The 16,833-nt window shown below is 47.6% G+C and overlaps 1 protein-coding gene across 1 annotated transcript; it reads left to right on the forward strand.

Moving 5' to 3' along the window:
* The first annotated feature begins 7,727 nt into the window (after positions 1–7,727).
* UBE2Q1 (ubiquitin conjugating enzyme E2 Q1) lies at positions 7,728–16,466 on the forward strand. Its single transcript, XM_037825863.1, has 13 exons — positions 7,728–8,155; positions 10,428–10,532; positions 10,860–10,964; positions 11,596–11,646; positions 13,245–13,385; positions 13,621–13,705; positions 13,987–14,047; positions 14,267–14,357; positions 14,476–14,534; positions 14,635–14,683; positions 14,966–15,061; positions 15,427–15,493; positions 15,978–16,466. The coding sequence occupies exons 1-13, from the start codon at positions 7,829–7,831 to the stop codon at positions 16,007–16,009; spliced, it is 1,269 nt and encodes a 422-aa protein (XP_037681791.1). The 5' UTR covers positions 7,728–7,828; the 3' UTR covers positions 16,010–16,466.
* Positions 16,467–16,833: the final 367 nt, after the last annotated feature.

The following is a 16,833-nucleotide window of genomic DNA, read 5'->3' on the forward strand; positions in this document are numbered from 1 at the left end:
GGAGTCGGGAGGGGAGCTTCTGAGATTCCCTTCCTCCTTTTTTCTCTCACCAAACTCAAATAATCCTGCTCCCCAAGGTGACTGAAGATGCAGCAAAGAAAATGAACGATATGCCCTTGGAGAAAGAGATAGAGGGAATGTGGGTTTGCTATTTTAAGAAAGCAAACAGCTTTGGGGACTGGGAAGAGGGTTCCCTCAACTGTTCTTTTCTCTCTATACCTGCACAAACTACCTACAAGGCCAAGCTTCCTGCCCTCCTCCAGGAGTCTAAGGAGGGGAGGTCTGGACTTGCCTGGAAAGAAGGTAACTGTGAAGATCTTGAAGAGTAAGAGGACTTACTCTTACCCTTATCAACTAGCCTTTCTCATCCCCACTCCCTTCCACTCCAGTCCTTGGCCTCTTCGTGCCTAGGGGTATCAGGGGCTCATTTCACAGAGGCCTGCCTGAGAATGAAGCTAATACAGAGGAGGGCAAAACTGAGAGGGGGAGGTGTCAAAACTTGATGACATCTTGGATCTTGAAAGCCCGAAACTTTTAGCTACTGAAATAAAGCCCCTCCCCCTTTCTTCTTAAGCAAGTTTGAATTCAGTTTTTTGTCACTTTCAACCAAATCAAAAGCTTCCTGACTAAATCATCCTTATACTGCAAGACTCTGTCCTGTTCCATCCCTATTTCTTCAATGTCATCTGGACCACTCTACCCCCAGCTCCACACTCTAGCTATTGGCAATGTTTTTAAGTTCCTTGAATATCCTATCCCTTCCACCCCACAAACTTCAGGACCTTTTAAATATGTAGTTCCCTTTGGCTCTTTTATCACCCCATGTCCCCCAACCACTTGTCTATACCATGAGGGCAGGGACTATGTCTGATTGCTCACCACTGTGTCCCCAGCATTGAGCAAGGTCTTTGGCTCATAGTAGCCCTCAATAAGTGCATGTCCAATGAATAAAAGTCCATCTGAGGCAGCTCAGGCAGCTATCTATCCTGTTAGACCATAAACCAGCACAGTGCCTGGTATATCATGGGGTCTCAACAGATAAGGAAAAGAGCTAGTATAGAATGGGCATCTTTTAATGTGTAGAAGGAAACTTCTCTATAAAAGCTCAGCTAAAAGCAATTTATTTAACATGTACACAGTTCCTGGAGTTGAGAGAAAGAAGGGAAACAAGTTCCAGAAAAGGACTGGAGAGGAAATAAGAAGACTACAAGCCCCATAATGCACAGGGAAGCAGGCACATGGTAAATAGCCTCTTAAGAATTAAAGAAATCTTGGAACCAAGGAAAGGGGTGGAGAATAAAAGCCTTAAGAAAAGGGAAGGAATGTGCACAGTCACTCCACTTGAAGAAGAGGTCAAGGGCAGGAAAAAGACCCACCTTCAACAACTTGCATCAGTATTTGTTGAGTATGTGTTGCTTGCCAGGAATTGTACAGATTTTGAGGATGCAGCTATTAAGAAGATCACAGCAAAGACAGACTCTAAAAATTATTATACAATACGGTGGCCAATCTAGTAGAAATATAAACGAGGTACTCTGGTAGCACAGATGAGAGAGAAGGCCTGGAGAAGATGGGGATAAAAATTGAGAAGGGAAAAATTAGAAAAACAATTAGGGTATAAGGTGACTTAAAGGCATTGCAAACTCCTAAAGGGACAAGGAGCTTTAGTATTTAGTACTTTCTTCTTTCAGTGGAAGCAGGGTGATTGAAGAAGGCTATGGAAATCTTCTCTTAAGAAAATCTCTTTCTGGAATGGTTGCTTGTCTCTGTGATGATGGGTGGGCTAGGGGTCATTTGCTTGTTTAAAGCCTTAGGCTGCTCCCTGCATGCTCCCTCCAGGCCCATCCAGCCAGTAGGTTCACCTTGGCCTCTAACTTCTCAAGTTCCCTATTCTGTACTTCAAGTTTAATTCTCCAGTTCCAACCTGTTGGGGAGTAAGTCCTCTGAGCACACCCAGCCAGTGGCTGAGGAGAGCTGGAACACGCTCCCTCTTCATCTCTCCCCTACCCTTACATTCTTCTTCCATACCTTCCAGGTAGAAGGACAGCCAGGGAGTCAGGACACATCCAGACCCATGCAGGGTGACAGACAGATACAGAAGTATCAGCCCTAAGTCAAACAGTGACTGGGCAAAGTTTTGGTGGGACACTCCATTGCCTATGATAGTAAGATTTTCTCTTGAATGGCATTGCAATCAATGTTATTTTCCTTTATTTAAAATGTTTTACATTTAAAATTTTATTACCAAAGTAATACATGTTGTCAAAGGCCAACTGGAAAGCACAAATTAGTAAAACATAGTAAGTACAAAATGGATTCCCAGTCCCACCTCCTAGGGAAAAACAATCACTGTTAGCTCTTATATATATAAAAATTTCCAAATTAATCTTTATTTATTTATTTAGATATAACATACAGAAAAGTATATAAAAGTATACAACTAAATTTTCACATGAACACATCCACATAATCACCAACATAAAAAATAGAACATTACCAATATTTTAAAAGCCTCCATTATGTCCTCTCCCAATCATTCCCTACTCTTCGAAAGTAGCTACCATTCTGATTTCTAATGCCATAGATTGACTTTGTCTGCTTTTAATTTTTTTATAGATGGAATCATCATCTTTTGGGTGTTTGTTTTTTTTTTAGCATTATTTTAGTGAGAATCACGGATGTTGTTGTAGTTCATTTATTTTCATTGTTGTAGAGTAAATCATTGTATGAATATACCACCTTATCCACTCCACTGATGATAAGTGTTTGTCCTGTTTCCTATTTTTGGACTATTAAAAATAATACTGCTCTGAGCATTCTTGTTCATATTTTTGATGCACAAATGTATGCATTTCTGTTGGGTATATACCTAAATCACTGTATTTTTATTTCTCTATAAAAAGGAGCACACTATAAAAAAATAGCTTTATAACCTCCCCTTCTCATTTAATTTCTCAAGCATCCCTCCATACTAAGTATTCTTTGATAACTATTTTTAACAGTTATTCCATTATAGGCAAATCTTTGCACATACCTTCAGTAATTTCCTAGTGAAAATGCTGGGTCAAAGGTTTTTGAGTGTTTTTCTTATCTGATTATGTTTTGCTAAATTGACCTCCAGAAGGACTGATAATATCATGGTTACCTGGGGGCCCAGGATATAGTACCGATGGCCAACACCTCTGCATTTCTTACCTATTCTGAGCCTCTTCCTCAGCCCCTTCCCCTCTTCTCCTCATTCATCCTTTGTCTTAGGCCTTTACTCCAACCTCCTTCTAACTTTAGGGCCTAACTTCAGAATGTCCCCCTATTACCACCTAAATAACTCCTCTTTGTCTTTCAAGTTCTTTCTTGGGAATTAATCCTGGATAATGTCACCCTTCATGGCCATCACCCTTCTTGACCTCTATTGTGTTTGTCACATTGCATGACAGTTGATTATGTCTGACTCCAGTTCATCCCCTGTACCATGGGCTCCTTAAGGACAGGAATAATAAACACAATGAAAAAAATGATTAAATGAGAAGAAGCTATCATGCAAGGAGCCCCTCCTCTGTGCCAGTCTCATGCCAGCTGCTTCACAAAGGGACTGTTACCTTATTTGTCTTTGCATTCTCAGTGCCCAGTATTCGGTACAAATCCTAGCAAAGAGCAAGAGCTCTGGACGTGTTTGTTGAGTCGATGACAGGATATTATGCCTCAGAGCAAATCAAAGGAAAAGACTGCCCACCCTTCCACAAACAAGTCCAACTGCTCTCTGATAACACCCAACTTTTGGAGGGGGGAAAATCCCTACAGTCCACTTTCCACAGAGCAGCCAGAGTAAGCTTTTAAAACTTTAAATCAAATCATGCCAATCCTGCTTAAAATCCCCTGTGGTATCCCACAGCGCTTTAAAAAAAAACCCAAACAACTTATTGTGGCCTCCATAACCCAGTCCCTGTTTTCTTCACTGACCTTGTCTCCTTACTCCCCTTTCCTCTCCTCTCACTAAACTCAAGCCATTCTGATTCTCAAACTGTTTTATAGAAATATGTATCGAGCTCTTGCTATGTGCACTATTCTAGATACTTTACATGTGTTACCTCCCTTAATTCTCCCAGCAATGCTCTGTGGTCAGTACTACTATGATCTCCATTTTACAGATGCAGGAACTGAGGCATAGACAGGTAAGGAACTCGCCCAAGGCCAAATAGTTGACAGAACTGGAGTTCAAAGTCCATGTTCTTAACCAGTATACCATTGGCTCCCTACTTCTAGAACACACCACCCTTGTTCTTATTCAGTCTGTGATGCTGTTGCTCCCTCTGCCTGGAATGCTCTTCTCAGTCCCCTCAGGTCAGCCTTTTCTGCTCCATCAGGTCTCAGCTCCACCACTGCCTCCCAGTAAGACTGTCCAAGGAGGAACTGAGAGTAACCACCACCAAATGACCATACTTTGATTCCTTGCATTTACGTATCAGTCTGATATTCTTCTGGTTATTTGTCTGACTCCTTTCACTAAAATGGAACTCTTAAGAGAGCACTTCCTGTCTCGTCTACTGCTGTATACACATACCTAGAGCAGTTTCTGGCACATGATAAAGGTCCATAAATGCTTATTAAAAGTACTTCTTGATTTTGTAGTTGTAACAATAATCATTGCACCATTAGTAGTATTTGCTGAGCAATGTTGTGTGCCCACCACTGTATTATTCACTTTACATTTATCATTTCATCTAAACTGGCACAAGAACCACCTTGCAAGGCAGGGTACTATACTGATTTTACAGACAAGCAAACGGGTTCACAGAAACAGGGGAGCTCAACTCCAAACTGTTCTGCCTGACTCCCCAGATCACGCTTTTTCCTCTTATCTATGCTGCCCCCTTTATGGGCTAACTCAAAGGATAGCTGTGGCAGACTTTCGAATCTACACCCATGGCCCTGCCCTCTCTATGGAACTCAAAACCCACAGCCCATGAGATGTCTCCAGAATGTCCCATCACCAGCTCCTCCACACACTCCACCTTTCCCATAAAACTCAACTCTCTCTTGAGAAGTCAACCTCTGTTGGTGCTACCATGACTACCTTTCCAGCCTTTCAGACTCAAAACTCTATTGAACATTTTTCTCTTCCTTGATCTTAAAACCCAAATTCCTAAACATGACTTTGAATACCTACCAGGATCCAGCCCCTGCCTACCTTCCCTGCACCATTCTCTCTCCCTCACTGTAGACACTGGCCTTCTTTCTGTTCCTCTGAATTGCCATGGTCCTACCCCACAACCTTTGTGCATGCTGTCCCTCTTTTCTGGGAGTGCCTGGCCTTTCCTCTTCCTTTAGGTAATTCTACTCATCCTTCAGAATTGAGCATGTCACTTGTTCAGGGATGCCTTCCCAGACCCCCAGTCATGTTCTCCTTTGATGCAATTATGTAACTGGATGCGTAACAATTCTTGAGATGTCTTTCTTTCAGGCTGAAAGCATGAAAGAGGTGGGGACTGGGTCTGTTTCATTCAATGCTGCATCCCCAGGGCCTCACACAGTGGGTGCTCAGTAAATATTTGTTCATCTTCTCCCATCTCTAGTGAATCAGTCAGCTTTGTAGACAGCCTTTATTTTCGTTTGTTTTCTCCACTAGAATGCAAACTCCATGAGGACAGGGATTTTTGTTTTATTCCCTGACATTTCCCTATTACCCTAGTATTCGTTCCATGAATATGTTCATCATTTTCTTTCCGTTTGTAATGCCCCTGCTCTCCGTATCTCTTATATTCCTGTCCCTAGCTCCTTCCCTGACCACAGGACAGCAGGTAAGACTCCATACTAGGCTTCTAGCTGCCAGAGGGCACACCCAGCCAGAGCGCTGAGACGCTGAACAGAGCAGCAGAGAAGAGAAAGGCTTCTTCCCAGTGACCATGACTTTTGGGTTTCCTCACTGAGGGACTCAGTCTGTGCAACATTGTGGGCCTGTCTCATCAAGCTGTTCTCTAATTAAAACCCTTTATAAAGTATGAAATTCAGGATTTTGCAACTGACTATGTTTTGTGGGTTTCCTTGGTTAGAGCTTAAGTCAAGTGATATGTGAAAACCTCTTTGAGAAAGCACAAGAAGGCAGAGTGAGGTAAAAGGGCACAGACTTTGGAAACAGACCAGGGTTTGATTCCCAGGAACTGTATTTTCCTAGCTATATAGCCTTGGGCAGTTACTCCTTTTCTCCGCCTGTAAAAGGGGGCACAAATGCTTACCTTGCCATGTTGTTGGGAGGTTTAGAAGTGTATGCAAAATACCCTGACTCAGGAAGTGCTCAATAAATGTGAAATTTTACTACAGCCTTTTATCCTACCAGCATGCTTAAGTAGACACACAGGTAATGTGAAGCTAATTGTTCAGGCTCATCAAACGATCAACGGCCCCAGGAGACCAGAAACACGTCTCAATCATCTTTAAATATCCAGAGCCCAACCTGCCTAAAAAAGGCCTTATTCAAATGCAATTGAATAAATGAGTATCCCAATACCGAACACCGACCGTGCAGTCAGCTTCTTATAAAAACTGACTCATTTCAGTAAAGGGGGGAGAGGAAGGTGGCGATGTGGCCGCTGGCTCAAGCGCCGAGTTGGCCCTGCAGAACTCACCAGGCCCTACCACAGGATAACTGACACCTGTCCTTGGCAGGGGAACACCAGCCCCGGCTTTTTGGAGCCTCCGCCAGCTTTGTCCTTTGTGATATTGCCACCTAGCGAGGGCTCGGAGGCAATGCCGCCCACTCGCGGTACCTGCCCGGACCACCCCGACAAGGTATTCGCCGTTTAGGCTTTGGACGGGGAAGGAGTCCACTCTTCTATCTTACTGCGGAGCTAGTGGTTTAGACAAGTGATGCACTCCTTCTACAGGAGGAAGCCCAAGCCGCCCCTCCGCCCACCCCGTCCAGACCCCTCGGGTCAGAAAAGCGCGGAGAAGGATCGGCTATGGACTACCCCTCCTTATATAAATTGACCAGCGATCTATCGCGGCACCTCACGGTCCCCTCGCATGGAATCCTTGGGAGTAGACAAAGCAGGCATTATCCTCATCGGAGCCATTGCACAGATGAGGAAATAGAGGTTCAAAGGGAAAGTGGTTAGCCTAAGGTCGCACAAGAATCCAAGCCTTTTGTATTCCTGTTCCTAGCTCCTTCCCCAACCATAGGCCCCTCTTTCAGTGTGCAGACGCAGCATGCCCACCCTCTCGGGGTGCAGAGGCTCGGATCACCCGGCCCTTCCGCCCAGGACCAGAGTGGGAACGCAGAACAAAGATGGTACAGCGGCGACAGCAGTTCTCTTCTTTCTTCTAGGTCGATGGAGTACCCGGCACGCTCGCAGCGAACAGAGGGCGGGGGAAAAGGGACCCAGAGCAGGAAACACAGTCCCGCGCGGATAGCCCCTGGGAGCACGCGGCGCCAGGTCACGTGAGAAGGGAGCGCCGGCGAAGGGCCGTCCTGCGCATGCACGCGCGACGTACGTAAACACGCACTGAAGCACGAAAAAGAGGCGAGACCCAAGCGAGAGCAAGGGGGCGGGAAAGACTGAGAAATCATGTGAAAGAGGCCAGAGCAGAGCGGTCACGTGAGAGGGGCCGGAGGCGGGGCCGCTGAAGGGGAGGAGGAGGGGCGCGCGGCTTCCGGCGACTGGGAGGGGGGGGCCGGCGAGCGGAGCGGGGGGGGCGGCCCTGTCCCGGAGGTGGCGGCGGCGCCATCTTGGCGAAGGGGGGATCAGGAAGTGCGGACCGCGGCGGCGGCGGCGGAGCCCGGAGCGGAGGCCGGAGGCGCCCGGCCCGCCGGCCCCGGAACGGAGCGGAGCGGAGGATGCAGCAGCCGCAGCCGCAGGGGCAGCAGCAGCCGGGGCCGGGGCAACAGCTGGGGGGCCAGGGGGCGGCGCCGGGGGCCGGGGGCGGCCCAGGAGGGGGCCCGGGGCCGGGGCCCTGCCTGAGGCGGGAGCTGAAGCTGCTCGAGTCCATCTTCCACCGCGGCCACGAGCGCTTCCGCATTGCCAGCGCCTGCCTGGACGAGCTGAGCTGCGAGTTCCTGCTGGCTGGGGCTGGAGGGGCCGGGGCGGGGGCCGCGCCCGGACCACATCTACCCCCGCGGGGCTCGGTGCCTGGAGATCCGGTCCGCATCCACTGCAACATCACGGTGAGGACCCTGTCGTGTTTGCCCCTCTGGAGTCCCTTGTCAGGAATCCAGGATTACCCCATACAGCTTTTTGATGTTTAAGGACCTATGAGGCCGAAGCCCCTCTCGGGGGCTTGGCTTTTTCAGTCCAGGTTACACTTGTTTCTGCTGCTTGAGATTCTACCGTGCACTCAGAATCTCTCCACTGACCCCTGATAGCGAGGGACACCCCGACATATGGCTACTCGACTACCCCCTTTCCACGAATTCATCCACATCCCAAGGTTCTTGATTTGGGCTTCTTTTGGCTACTTCTTCACTACTTTATCTTGCCACACAGGAATTCCCTTCTCCACACTCATCTCAAGGTTCCAGGCCTCTGCATTGACCCAGCTGGAAGGACCTGGCCTAGAACTCTGCACGATTCAGTGATGCGCCCTTTCAGTAGTTCCTTGGACTTAGGACGTTGCCACCTGTGGGATCCCTGCCCAAGCATCCCTCATGCATCCTTTTGGCTTCTGAATCTTACTGAGTGATTGTTTGTAGTTTCTTGACTCCGTTTATTTCCCTCCTTAGGATTCCCTTTTTTTCTGGTGTAACCTCTAAATCTCCCCCTTCTGCCCTGGTTGGTAGCAAATCTGCCACTCCCCTCCCTGTTCCCTGTGGATATCTTCAATTGCCCTGGTAATAGTGGTGATGTGCCAGGGTTGCCCCATTTATGCTGAGCAGTAACAGTGCTACTTCTCCCCAGCAAGCCTTAATCCATCCCGGTTATTCTAGAGTAGACACCTTATATGTCTTTAGTCTAATCTACCCTGAAACACTCTTTGAAGAGGGTTGGACTCTGGTAATCTGGGAATGTTTGGTACTGCGTAGTGTAGCTCTTATATTGGTTGATGTTTTGCTATATGGTGTCCTCCCTGCTGGAAACAAGCTCCCTAGCTTGGGAGCCAGGGACAGTACTTTATCCAAGCAGGTAGATGGCTAATCGAAGTAGTCTGAGGAAGGACAAACTTGTGAATTCTATGGTACTTAGGGGTTTGAACTCACATTACAAGGTTCTTGTTTTCTTTCCTCAGTCACACCTGGACATGCCAGGTCAGGGTTTGGCTAGGCAAGCCTCAGCTTGGGTTGGATGGTGGCCCACCAAAATTCCTGTGTTCCGTTTCTTCTCTTTTCTTCCCTTTCCCTACCTCGTTTTTTAACTAAAAAATTAGATTGAGGGAATAGAGGTGGCTTAGTCAGGTGAAGACTTGGGTATCTCTGATATTCTTTTTCTCCAGCACTGAGGATTAGAGCCATGGCAGAGCTAAGATTACCCAGTAGAAGTGAGTAGTTCCCATGGCATGTGTGGAAACCCCCAGAGTTAATTTTGCTGCTGAGTTAAGCTTCCAACTCCGTAAGGGTAAGGTTGCTCCCATCTAGCTGCTCTTCCAGTTGCCTGAGGCCATCTTCTCTGTCTTTGACCCTGGCAGAAAGTTAGTTTAGGGGATCCTCAAGTCAGATTCCCCATGGCTCCTATAAAGGAAACTTGGCTTGAATCTACCCTCTTGGTTTGGACAGTGGGAGAGTCTGGTCAGGCTGCATTTGGCATTGTGGTTCAGGAATTCTGGGAATGTCAGCAGCGTAGGCTTCTTTCTCCGGGTCTGCCATGTGGAGCCCTACAGCCCACGCCTGGACTGAGAGGGTAGCAGGTTCCCAAGGGAGAGGTGGGGGGAGTTGGTGGAGGGGGTGGTGGTGAGATTACTCCTCAAACACTTTTACTCTTAGATTCTGGAGATACAATCCAGTTTTCATCCCTCTTTCCCCAGCTAAAATTAATGTGAGCTTCAGTCTTTGTGCTTTAATCACATCAGTGTGATTGTGATGCTGTGAAACCTTCCTCAACTTGTGGAATTTGCAGAGCAGAAGTGAAGGAGGATTCTGTCCTGGGTGTGGGGAGACCCTCAAGTCTGGAATTTGTGTGGGTAATACAGTGGATCAGGAGTCCTCTCTCACTGTTAGCAGAGTGTTGGCTGTGCTGCTTTCCCTGGATTTTACTCTCAAGGAAAGAAAGAAGTAGTTCCAGGCTTCTTGGAAAGGGCTGTTGCAGGAACTTTTTCTTACACTCTAGTTGTTGGGAAGCCACTTGGTTAGATACTGACCTGCTGAGCTGGACTTTTATATGTGTATTGGGGGTGGGGGTGGGGAAGCAAAGGCGCTAGAAGTTTGGAAAAGGAGGGCGGGCAGACAAAAATCTGGCTTTTCCCAGAGTCTCCCATTTTAACTGCTGTCTCTGCTCCTCTCCCCTCAGGAGTCATACCCTGCTGTGCCCCCCATCTGGTCCGTGGAATCTGATGACCCTAATTTGGCCGCTGTCTTGGAGAGGCTGGTGGACATAAAGAAAGGGAATACTCTGGTGAGGGGCCCAGGGTCTTGGATGGTGGGCATTTATTCTTATGAGAAAGACGAGATCCTATGAAAGGGAGCTATATCTGGGGAGTGGGTAGTGCAATTGGTTGGACACTTGAGGGCAGAATCCTTGGGGGAGTTGCTTACCGAAGCCAGAATCCTTGCACCATCCCCAGGGTTACTCCTCCAGTAGATTCATTCCCACAGCCACATGGTCCATAGGTTTAGAGAACTAGGTACCAGTTTGGGATCTGAGCTCTTAGCTCATCCATGCACCTGTCGAGATTGGGGTGGGGATGGAGTATTTGGTATAATTGTGATCCCCTACCCCTAGCTATTGCAGCATCTGAAGAGGATCATCTCCGACCTGTGTAAACTCTATAACCTCCCTCAGCATCCAGATGTGGAGATGCTGGATCAGCCCTTGCCAGCAGAGCAGGTGAGCAGTTGAGGGTCTTTGAACTTTGTTATGTAGATTGCCACCCAGACGGCATTCAGTAAATACTTAATAATTGAGATGAAGCTGCAGTAGTTTCTCTCCACCCCCACCTGTTCCAAGCATGGACACAAATCCTTATTCTCATCTTCTTTCTTTTCTAGATGGGAATCTAACTAAATGGGGCACTAGTAGTTTCATCTTTCCTATCAAAACTCAATCTCTTGGGCAATACCCTCTTTTGAAGGACGGGTGGGGGTTTCCATTATCTTAGCATTAGCAGTTGGTGGCCAATGGGTGGACCCAGGCCCCTCCTTTAGAACTAGGGACACAATATCAGTCTAGAGAAGACTGAATAAAGGAGGGGTTCTTGGGAAAATTAAACTGAGATTTGTGAGGTAGAGGTAAGAAACGACCATTTCACTTTTTTATTCTTTGGCATATGGTGGGAGGGGAATAATGGGCTGGCAGCGAAGTCATTTCCTGGGCTGTTGCTTCCACTCTGATCTGGCTGCTGGAGAGACTGGCAGCATTCTGGGCAGACACACAGCTTCCAGACCTGGGGGCTGGTCAGAGGCTGCATTCTAAGATGCCACTGGGACGCTGATCTCCATCTCTCCCCTCCTCACTGCAGTGCACGCAAGAAGATGTGTCTTCAGAAGATGAAGATGAGGAGATGCCTGAGGTAGGCTTGCCACCTGAGGTGGCAGTAGCATCCACTTTGGCAGAAAGCTCTTTTAGGCAGCAGCATTGATCACCCACTGTGTGCAGAGCTGTAGACTAGAACTGGGGAGAGAATAATACCAAAGGAATAAAGACAAGTTTACTGACCTGGAGGAACTGCCATGGTGGTAGAGGAGAGAGGATATCCACATCCCACTCCTGAAGACAGTTAAGGACAAAATATCAACAAATACAAATCTGTTCAAACCAAATATTTGACAGATTAATTTCACACAGGTTTGGAAACGGGCAGACCTGAGCTTGCATCTCAGATCTCCAAGATAGGTTAATTGGGGAATTGTAGCTAAGCTCACTAAACTGCAGTTTCTTTATCTGTAAAATGGGACTGTAACATACATGCGTATGGTTGTCTTGAAGATTAAATGGGGCATTGTACATAAAATGCTTTGTCCCGTACATAAGTGCTAATTCATTCAGCTGATATATTCTCTAAAAACATAGATTCTTTTGTGGTATGTATCATAATGGTCAAGAATTTGAGCACCAGAGCCAGACAGAACTTGAATCAAGTCTCAGCTCTGCTAAGAGTTGAGCATGATGATCTCAATAGATCTTTGCTTCCTTGTCTATAAAATGGGGTTAATGATAGGATAATGATAATGGGGTTTGTAAGAATTAAGTGAACCAGTGTGGCTGAAACCTAGTACATTACCTGACATATTCTAAACATTCAGTAAATGTTAGCCGCTAATGTAATAATTAGGAGATTAGTATTGCCACATCCTGCCAGAGTGAGATTACTTTGTTTCCCAGCATTGGGTTAATGTCCTGGGTTCTGCAACTTTGTCGGGGTCTTAAGGCCCACACAGGGCAGGTGATGCATGAAACTTTCTCCTCCTGGGGCAATGGCCAACTCTGTTCCTCCAACATCTGAGAGGGGTTGAACCTTGGACATGGGCTTCTCCTCTCCTCTTCCCACCCCCACATGCACAGTGAGCTGCTTGCTCCCTTAAGCAGGGTGATAAGGGGCTGATCCTCAGTTCTTGGTCTCCACCATCTCCCTTTCCAATAACCTTTCTCATTACCATTTTGGCAGTGGATGCCCCTCTATACCTGAATCAGACCCTGTAGGCAGGGGAGGAGATTTATGGTCCAGTTTTCTCCTTCAGGCCTGGGCCCTGACGACCCCTGGGTATAACAGTTACCTGGAGAAACATGAGCTTCAAGTCACAATGTCAAACCAGAGTTATTCTGCTAGGAATTAGGGAAGAGTTTCTGCTACCAGGAATAGTTTTAGGGACACTTGGAACAAGAGGACCAAGTCCCTGCCTACTTTCCTTAGGTTCTTATTGTAGCTCTGCTGCTTGAGAACTGAATTAAGAGAAGAAATTTGCCTCATCATTTTAGATTATGGGGGTAGTGGGCCACGGTATTGTTGCAGGAATGGAAAGAGTGTTGTGCTCATAAGGCTGCTGAATGAATTGCTGCCTCCCTGTCTTCTGCTCTAGGCCAAATGGGACTAGGAAGGTGATGTCCCCTCTCCACAACTTGTATTGGTTTTCTTTCTTCTATTCCACTCCCACCCCACACCTCTCTCAGGACACAGAAGACCTAGATCACTATGAAATGAAAGAAGAAGAACCAGCTGAGGGCAAGAAATCTGAAGATGATGGTATAGGAAAAGAAAACTTGGCCATACTAGAGAAAATTAAAAAGAACCAGAGGCAAGATTACTTAAATGTACGTGCCTTGTACGGAGAGGCTGGGCAAATGGGTTGGTGGATACTGGCTGGGAGGTAGTAGGCCGGTCTACTACTTAGCAGTATGGAGAACAGACTCCTTTTTTTGGGTGGGTTATGGGTATGCCTGATCCTTCCTTAAGTTTTGGGCAAGCTGCTAGTCTGGCCTTCAGGTCTAGTATGTGTCTTCTTAGACCATGTGACCACGGGATGTCTCTATGGTCCCTCTCTTGTAGGGTGCGGTGTCTGGCTCGGTGCAGGCCACTGACCGACTGATGAAGGAGCTCAGGGATATATACCGATCACAGAGTTTCAAAGGTGGTGAGTTCGCCTTGGAGAGGGACCTGAGCAGAAGTTTCTCATAAAGAAGGATATAATAGTGACAAGGGGTCCCAGGCCATGTTCTGAGATAACTGGATGCTTATGAAGATTTCAGGCTAAGAACAGAACTCCTCAAGCCAGTGGCTTGGATTGGGTGCATGTCCATCTGGAGTGAACCTGGAGCCTTTGATCTTTTTCTCAGCCTGGGAGAGGGATCTGCATCAGGGACCACTCACCACCTGGACCGTCTGGATAATTCCTCTCTTATTCCCTCCTTCCAGGAAACTATGCAGTCGAACTTGTGAATGACAGTCTGTATGATTGGAATGTCAAACTCCTCAAGTGAGTGGGGTCTCTGGGATTGGAAAGGAAGTTGAAGAGTAGTGTGAGTGGAGCTGCTGTGGTGGGAATTTCCAGGGTGGTCCCATCCAGCTTGTTGGTTGCATGGTCCCAGGAGTGGGGGTGGGCAGTTTGTCCATCTGTTGCTGGCCTGGGGGTGTGGGGGCTGTTTTGAGGCTCCCAGGCTGGACCAGGAATCAGCCCGAACTCATTGCTTCATAGAGTTGACCAGGACAGTGCTTTGCACAATGATCTCCAGATCCTCAAAGAGAAAGAAGGAGCTGACTTCATCCTACTTAACTTCTCCTTTAAAGTAAGTGTTTTCTTTTCTAGTCCCTCCCTCCTTGACCTGGTCTTACCCTCTGCCTTCTAGTCCTGTGGAGGACACTGGCCTCCCCTCCCTGATAGTTGTCTTTGTCTCTCTCTCTCAGGATAACTTTCCTTTTGACCCACCATTTGTCAGGGTTGTGTCTCCAGTCCTCTCTGGAGGGTGAGTGGTTGGGAAAGGGGAGAGGGCAGCTCCAGTTGCAGAGGGTGAGGAAGGGACTTGGAGCTTCGTCAGATACAGCTGACTAACCCTTCTTCTGCAGGTATGTTCTGGGCGGAGGTGCCATCTGCATGGAACTCCTCACCAAACAGGTGAGCCTTTTTTGCTCTGGGCTGGGCTAGCCCAGGTGGAGCTAGGCTGAGCTTTACCACACACACACCCCTTCAGGTGGGGTGAGAGGCATAATGTGGCCCTTTCATTCTGCCAGGGAAGGTCTGTTCCTACTAATCTTGGTGAACAGGTGATGGCTGAACTGGGAGTGCTGGGCAAGGGCCCTTCTCCAGATGTAGTTGCTTGCCTGGAGATCAAGCTTAAGGTACCTTTTCTCTTGAATCTCTTCTGACTTGTTCGCCTTGTCCCTCCCTATCACCCAGGGCTGGAGCAGTGCCTACTCGATAGAGTCTGTGATCATGCAGATCAGTGCCACACTGGTGAAGGGAAAAGCACGAGTGCAGTTTGGAGCCAACAAAGTAAGGAGCTTGTACCTGGGGCTGGTGGAGCTGCCAGGAGCCAAATATAATCTGGGCCACTAGCAGGCCAAGGCTGCCTTTTATTTGAACGACTAAGAGGATAAGGCCCTGGGCTGGTGGCATTGGATGGGCCAGGGAACAGAGGCAGAGCCTTGGCCTGAGGAGCAGCCTAAGACATGGGAGGATTCAGGTCTGGAAAGGGAAGGCTGTGGGATTGTGCTCCAAAGTGATCTTCCAAGTGGAAGGTATTAAGCATGTCAGAGCAGAGTGCTGGGTGCTGGGACTCCTGGGTGGCAGTCTGTGGAAGGTGAGGGGCATTAAGGCCACAGCTGGCCATGCTTGATTTGGTGGCTTCCTCTCCCCAGTCTCAATACAGTCTGACAAGAGCACAGCAGTCCTACAAGTCCTTGGTGCAGATCCACGAAAAAAACGGTGAGGCTGGAGCCAGGACTCAGGGGATTTGGGCACTTGCCAGGCCAGAGTTTTTTTTTCATTTCTAGTCAGACAGCAAGAACCCCTTCTTTTGGTTTCTGAGCCTTACCCACCCATTTCTGAATCCTACTTGCCCCCATTCTCTAAAGAAGGGCTGGGGGTGGCTAACATCCACAACCTCTTCTCCCAGAAGAGCACCAGTGACCATACTACATATGGACTTGGTGCTGCCCCTCCTCCCTGCCACCTTTTGAAAATGCTTGTCTAACTCTTCTATCATCTCAGGTTGGGCTCTTCATTCCCCTCCCCTTATAATCTCCAGGTAGGCGGGTTCTCAGCTTCCCGTACACAGTCTCTCCCCACACTTGGCAGCCCTTCTTAGGATCTCTCCCCTTTACCACTGGAGGCATCTTTGGTGATTTGAGGGTTGGGGTGGACTTCAGCCCCTACCTCACTGACTGTGTTTTGTTCTCGTTATTTGCAGGCTGGTACACACCCCCAAAGGAAGATGGCTAACCCCGGAGCATCTTCCCCTTCCTCCTCCCCCAGGCACCACTGGACCAATTACCTTTGAATGCTGTATTTGGATCTCACGCTGCCTCTGTGGTTCCCTCCCTCATTTTTCCTGGACGTGATAGCTCTGCCTATTGCAGGACAATGATGGCTATTCTAAACGCTAAGGAAAAAACACAAACACAGAGCTGTCTCAAGTACTCAAGACTGACTTACAGACCAACCAACCACCTTGCTGGAACCCTTGCTAGCAGGCCTTCTTATAAAAGAAACTTTCGAGCCTCCTTATATTGCTGGAAACTCAGCTGTGCTCCAGACTAGAGCCTCCTTACCTATGCTATGGATTTTTAATTTATTTTCTCTTATTTCATGTACACTGCTTTTTTTGGTTACAGTGTATGATGGATGTGTATGAAAAAAATGTATCTTTGGGAAAACAATTACAGTTTGTTAATTTGAAGATGCTGGTCTTGACTCATCTTTATTTTTATTCCCACATTCCACCCCACTCTCATCCCCTGAACTACTTGGGACATGCGGGAGGGTTGCCAAGTCCACTGTGGCTTCAGTAGAGATGTCAGAGGCTGCATTTTGCTGCTACAGCAAGAGAACATTGGAGCTGAAGCACACGCCTCGTTCACCCCTTGGTCTAGATTTCTCCTGAAGGCCTCTGGAGCAACCAGCACTTGTCCCCCTTTGGAATGCAGAGCCTGGCCTACTAAAGTACAGTGTAGTAGGCTGAGCCGACGAGCTTAATTCTTAGGACTACTTTTCTCTTCTGGTCATTGAGATGTTTTCAAATTTCTAGGAAAAAGAAAATGAGACTT

This window comes from Choloepus didactylus, chromosome 2 (genome assembly GCF_015220235.1).
Source record: "Choloepus didactylus isolate mChoDid1 chromosome 2, mChoDid1.pri, whole genome shotgun sequence".
NCBI classification, from domain to species: Eukaryota; Metazoa; Chordata; class Mammalia; order Pilosa; family Megalonychidae; genus Choloepus; species Choloepus didactylus.

What these genes read in the sequence shown, in the direction of transcription:
- UBE2Q1 (XM_037825863.1), top strand. Translation starts at nt 7,829, where the DNA reads ATGCAGCAGCCGCAGCCGCAGGGGCAGCAGCAGCCGGGGCCGGGGCAA. An exon ending in AGAGGCAAGATTACTTAAAT is followed by an intron (nt 13,386 to 13,620) that starts GTACGTGCCTTG and finishes CCTCTCTTGTAG; the next exon opens with GGTGCGGTGTCTGGCTCGGT. An exon ending in TACTTAACTTCTCCTTTAAA is followed by an intron (nt 14,358 to 14,475) that starts GTAAGTGTTTTC and finishes TCTCTCTCTCAG; the next exon opens with GATAACTTTCCTTTTGACCC.